At 46.7% G+C, this 5991-nt stretch overlaps 1 protein-coding gene across 2 annotated transcripts; it reads right to left on the bottom strand.

Annotated features, from left to right (window-relative positions):
• Positions 1 to 3814: 3814 nt before the first annotated feature.
• Atoh7 (atonal bHLH transcription factor 7) lies at positions 3815 to 5310 on the bottom strand. 2 transcript variants are annotated; one of them, NM_001364648.2, is made up of 2 exons: positions 4559 to 5310; positions 3815 to 4359 (listed from the first exon to the last, which is right to left on the bottom strand). In NM_001364648.2, exons 1-2 carry the CDS (start codon positions 4937 to 4939, stop codon positions 4351 to 4353), a joined length of 390 nt encoding a protein of 129 aa, NP_001351577.1. In that variant the 5' UTR covers positions 4940 to 5310; the 3' UTR covers positions 3815 to 4350. The 2 variants fall into 2 exon arrangements, with proteins under 2 accessions (NP_001351577.1, NP_058560.1); NM_016864.3 differs by having other exon boundaries at positions 3815 to 5310.
• Between the last annotated feature and the right edge of the window lie 681 nt (positions 5311 to 5991).

Genomic DNA, 5991 nt, shown 5'->3' with positions numbered 1-5991 from the left:
CGCATTGCTGACGCACTACGCAGGGCGGGGACTCCGCATAGGGCGGACCTTGAAGCCGACTGCCCTGAGGCCAATCAGCAAACTGGCCTTCGCCAGCCGCTTTTGGCTTCCTTAACTGATTAGCTAGCACTTTACCTGGCTGGTACCCTTTTTTCTCATAATGAGCTGCTTCTTCCTCCCAGTCTGTTTCCTCAGAGGAGAATTCTTCATCTGCTTCAGAGCTACTAAGAGCTGGCTTCCTGAGCTCATCTAGTGACGAGTATCTCCTAGAGACCTCCGCTAATCGATCTTTTTTCTTTTCTTTTTTTTTTTTCTTCCTTCTAATCTCTCCCCAGGTATTCTTACCTGACCTAAACTTTTCCTCGGGTTCAAGACCCTTGGAAAGGCCTGTATACTTATTTTGTGTACCATATTTTCTCTTTGCTCCTACTCTCTCTCCCCGCTTTACTTCTGATAGATTGCCCTGAATTTCATCCAGAATCCGCCCTGCCTTAACCACTTGATAACATGTGAAAAGGAACAAAAGGGCTTCTAACATTAGAAAAAATTCAAGGCCAAACATTTTCCACTTTACTTCTGATAGACTGTCTTGAATTTCCTTAGAAAGTTCAAGGCCAGGCTTACCTCGTAAAGCTATACTTACGGGTTACCGCCGTTCCCCAGCTGAAAAGTTCTGAATTCATGCAGTTGAATCCTTCTTAACAGTCTGCTTTACGGGAACCTTTATTACCGCGACCCGCAGTTCTGGTTCTGGAATGAGGGATCTTCCTTGCGCCAGTCCCGAGTTTTTTCTCGTCCCGGAATTCGGCACCAATTGTTATTAAACGCGTTCTCACGCCCGGCCAGGAAGAACACAGCAAACCAAAATCTTCTGCGGCAAAACTTTATTGCTTACATCTTCAGGAGCAAGAGTGTAAGAAGCAAGAGCGCGCGAAAACGAAACCCCGTCCCTATTAAGGAGAATTATCCTTCGCCTAGGACGTGTCACTCCCTGATTGGCTGCAGCCCATCGGCCGAGTTGACGTCACGGGGAAGGCAGAGCACATGGAGTGGAGAACCACCCTCGGCACATGCGCAGATTATTTGTTTACCACTTAGAACACAGCTGTCAGCGCCATCTTGTAACGGCGAATGTGGGCGCGGCTCCCAACAATGTGGATCTAACTTGGGTCACCAGCAAGCACTTCACCCTCCACCCCACCCCCGAGCCATTTCGCAGGCCCTGTAACTGGATATTTTAGTACAGCATTGATAAATGAAGGTTTGTACCTTATCCCCGTTTCTGTTTCTAAATGAAAATTTCTATTTCATTTAACTTTTATAAATCTTAACATTAAATTTCCTTGGGGACAGAGAGATGGCTCGGCAGTTAAGAGCACTGGCTGCTCTTCCAGTGGTCCTGAGTTCAATTCCCAGAACCCACATGGTGGCTCACAACTGTCTGTAATTCAAGTTTCAGTGGTTCTAACTCCCTCACACAGACATACAAGTAGGTCAAAAATCCAAATGCACATTAAAAAAAATTTCCTGGCCTACTTTAGCCCTTCATTTGCAATATAAAGATCTGCATTAAAAGAAACCTTCTTATGTCTATGAATTATTAAGGGAAATATAAGGGGAATTTTAATAATTTGCATGGATTTCACACAAACCCTCTCATTTTTCTATAACTATAGAGTCTTTTTTTTTTTAAACTACAAAATAAACAAGATGCTTCCGCTTTTCTGGGACAGGAACAAAGCAAGTGTTACTGGGGGGGGGGTTGCTCCCCCTCCCCCCAGTTGTTGTTTTAATTGCCCAAGGCCCCTCGGGAGCTCTCTCACCATCCTGCACTGGTCCTGCACTACTGCAGGGTTCAGGGGCCTGCGGCACTGACAGGCACAGGCCTCCCAGTGGCACAGTCAGGGGAAGGATGCAGCTCCTGAAGACTGCCTAGAAACGGGTGCCTGTTAATATCCACGCTTAGCTGAGGAAGGGCAGCCCATGTGCCATGTTGCTATAGAAGTCACAGATCTTTTAAAAAGAAAGAAAACTATTTCAAATGTGAACGTTGGAAAAAATACTGTAGCTGGTCTGGAAGTCTTCAGAAACAACGGAATGAAGATTGAGAATATCTGAGTACTGACTTCACAAAGGTGTGTGGTGTGTGTGTGTGTGTGTGCTTGTGTGTGTGTATTTGTGTGTGTGGTATGTGTGTTGTGTAGTGTGTGTATAGTATATGTATGTGTGGGGTGTGTGTGCTCAGGTATGTGCTTGTGTGTGGTGTGGTGTGGTGTGTGAATGTATGTGTGGTGTATAGTGTGTGGTGTGGTGTATGTATGTATGTGTGAGTGTGTGCTTGTATATGTATGTATGGTGTGTGTGTTTGTGTATATATGGTGTATATGTGTAGTGTGTGGTTGTGTATGTGTGGTGTTTGTATGCTTGTGTATGTGTGGTATGTTTGGGTATATGTGGTGTATGTGTGTGGTATATGTGTGTGTGCTTGTATATGTGTGGTATGTTTATTTGCATGGTATATGGTATGTGAATGTGTGTGTGTGTGTGTGTGTGTGTGTGTATATGTGTACGCGAAAGGTCAGAGGTCACCCTCAGGAGTCCTCCTACCACCTTCTTTTCTTTTCTTTTCTTTTCTTTTCTTTTCTTTTCTTTTCTTTCTCTTTGTCCTAGCATTTCCTCGGGCTGTGGAGTCAAGAGGTTAAGCTTTGTCTCTATAATCTTCAGTGAAGAATCCTGAGCCATCACTATTATCTTATTAACAGCATCAGGTGAAAGGGGAGACCCCTCAACAGCCTTCCAGGGGACCCATAATAGTTAGACTTTGGATTATTTTTTTACGATATCGCCTCATGTAGCCCAGGTTGGTCTCAAACTCACCATGTGGCTAAGGATGCCTGGGAACTTCTGACCCTCCTGCCCCGACTCCTGAGTGATGGGATTGCAGGCACTTCATATAGAACTGCGAATAGAACCCAGGGCCAGGCTAGGCAAGCACTCTACCCCCTGTGCCACATCCCTGGCAAATGCTGTTAAGCAACCATTCTGATGGAGATGTCCTATATATTTATTTAACATACAGGCTGTGTTGGTAGCTGGGCTTTGGAATCCATACTCAGAAGATGTGGGAGCTGTTGCTTTTGTTGACTTGTGACAGATTCCAAATGCACTGATAACTTCAGTGTCCTGTTTTTTCTAACTGTGAACAGGCTTTTCCCCCAATTCACACAGTATTGTTGAGCACAGCCTCTCTAGATGAAGGCTTTCATCTGTTCGTGGCTCAGCAAACTTGTTAAAGCGATCTAAATCCATTCCGTGTGTATAGACACTCTCTTTTGACCATGATGGTAGTGAAGCCTTCACTGTTCAAATCGTAAATTATAAGGAAAACACTTCCACAAGCAACATTAATTTTCCTGTTGTTATAGAAACAGGAATACTCTTCTGGGTGGCTATGCATCAGCATCTGCAGATGTGTACAATTGTGTGTGTGGATGTTCCTGCACACTTGTTAGAATGGATGTATCTGGATACTTATAAGATAATTTAGTAAGGAAACTAAAATATTGAATATTAAATATCTTCGTACCTGATAGCTACATGTTATTTCAATTTAGCTTAATGTTACCCAGGGTGATTCTCCTGCCTATTTTTGAGAAAGCTGAGATTGTAAGGTGAGCCACCACACTGGCTTGGGAGGAATAAAACCACTCCCTGTCTATACCCGGACGCATTCAACATCACCCCTCCCAATAGCTCTTGAGTGTCTCTAGGAAACTAGTAGAATATGTGTAAGTTCAAAACACACTCACATTAGTATTTTACAAAATCTATATTTTAATGTGTACAGTTAAAAAAATACAGAGCGCTCATACCCAAGTACTCTACCAGCTCCCCAACCCTCGACCCCAGGGGGGAAAAAAAAGTCTTACTCTATCTGATGCATGCACACACAATATACGGAGCATAAATGCATTTACACCACAAGGTAGCTGCTCAGAACATAAACAAGTCACATAATACAACTTCGCCCAATAGGGACAAACTTGCACAGTTTAAGAAGGTAACTAACTGTCTGATGGTTTAGTACCAGTCTTATTCAATCTTTTTTTTTTTTTTGACATGGGGTCTTAAATATTTAAATATATATGTTTCTCCACCTCCTGAATGACGCTAGGATTACAGGCCGTGCATCACCGTGCTCTGCCTAAGCGGCAGCTGGGGCTCAACCCCACTTTTATACATGCAAGACAAGTCCTCTACAAACTCGGCTAGACCCCAGCCCCGTTGTCTTAGGCTAAAAGGAACAGAGCATTATTTTCACAGCAGTCCAAAGTCATTCGCGATGTCCACTCATGAAACCTACAAAACACAAGAGAAGTGGAGATAGGGAGGCAATGAACTCATTTCATCTACCTGTTTGAAACGGGAAGGAAATTAAGCAGAAAAGGTGATTGAGTTTTCTCCCCTAAGACCCAAATGGCCCCGAGGCTTAGCTGGCCATGGGGAAGGGCTCCGGCTGGAAGCCGAAGAGCCTCTGCCCATAGGGCTCAGGGTCTACCTGGAGCCTAGCACCCGGGAAAGGGAGGTAGGGGTGATCGCGGCCCCGCTGCTCGCAGCGCAGCCCGACCCAGTCCCGCTCGGCTTCGGCTAGGATGCGGGTGAGCGCGATGATGTAGCTGAGCGCCATCTGCAGTGTCTCGTACTTGGACAGCTTCTTGTCCTGGCCCCACTGCGGCACCACCCTGCGCAGCCGGTCGAACGCCGTGTTCAGCCCCTGCATGCGGCGCCGCTCGCGCGCGTTGGCCGCCAGACGCCTGCGCGCCGCGCTCTCCAGCCGCCCGGGCCCCGCGCACGAGACCGCGCGCTCGGCTGCGCCCGCGCACGGGGGCGCGCCGCGAGCTCCCGCCGGAGGGCCGTGGGGTTTGCAGGCCGACTTCATCCACGCTGCCGCTCTGCAGGACTCCCAAGAGTGAATAAGACACAGACGGAGCGACTCACGTGCAGTCAGTCAGTGGCCAGAGGACACTGTGTGGGACCCTAGCTTGGGTCCTGCTGGGAAGTCCCTTCCCTTGCCCAGATGCAGTGGAAGTGATGCTCAGGAAAAAGTCATTCCTCCCCACTCCACCCCAAACACGTAAAGTTGAACGAGGAGGAAACTTTCTTGCAGTTTGCTGCGGATCGTTCTTGGGGGTCGGGGATAGAAAGCCTTTCCAGTTCTCTGGGAAAGCCTGAGACTGCTTTTCGGGGTGACGAAATCTTCCCAGAAGCTCTGCTAGGTCAGGAGCGTTTGGACAGCTTGCAGTAGATGTCGGACAGAGCGATGAGGGAGGAGAATTTATAGCCCAGGGCTCAAGGAGGGAACAGGTGGTGGCAGGTGGGCGGGCGTCCCTCCGCTCCCATCTCAGCACCTTCCTACCCTGGGAACGGCAGGGGGGAGGGGGCGACGCACAGCAAAATCCTGACATCATTGCCTTCGTCTGTTGAAGTGTCTCCAAAGCTATGTCCAACGCTAACTAACACACCATCTGGAGTGGCCTGGTCTGACTGTCCCCAATAGAATAAGAAGGTGGGGGTGAAGGGAGAGCCTGGTCCATCTTTTCCCAAACCAGCAGGAAGCTTACATATCAAAAAACAAAGGCCGGGTTTTTAAATGATTAAGTAGAAAAATCATTTTGCGGGAAGATGTTGCTTCTAACATTGCTAGGGCGTATCCGAAGGTTATCAAGATTTTGCTTTGTTAAGAAGCGGCGATAAAGTATTAACATTTTCATTTAATTTACTAAATAAATTCATACAAATTAGGAAATCCAAATACTGTTGCAGGCCTGGAATGTGACTCTGTGAATAATTTCTGTGAAACAACTTAAGATGAATCCAAAGATACAAATGTGTCAGTGTTCACCTCGATACTATGTTCTGTGGGTTCCAAGGCCTTGACAGGTTTATTCAGCAGCTCTATTTCATTTTCTTGTTCATTAATATTGAGCCACA

The sequence above is a fragment of the Mus musculus genome, chromosome 10, assembly GCF_000001635.26.
Source record: "Mus musculus strain C57BL/6J chromosome 10, GRCm38.p6 C57BL/6J".
NCBI lineage: Eukaryota > Metazoa > Chordata > Mammalia > Rodentia > Muridae > Mus > Mus musculus.
The sequence above is the reverse complement of the archived record's forward strand: the minus strand, read 5'-3'. Positions and strand labels throughout refer to the sequence as shown.

Bases quoted from the DNA above. Each gene is read 5' to 3' on its own strand.
- Atoh7 (NM_016864.3), bottom strand. From the start codon at position 4,939: ATGAAGTCGGCCTGCAAACCCCACGGCCCTCCGGCGGGAGCTCGCGGC.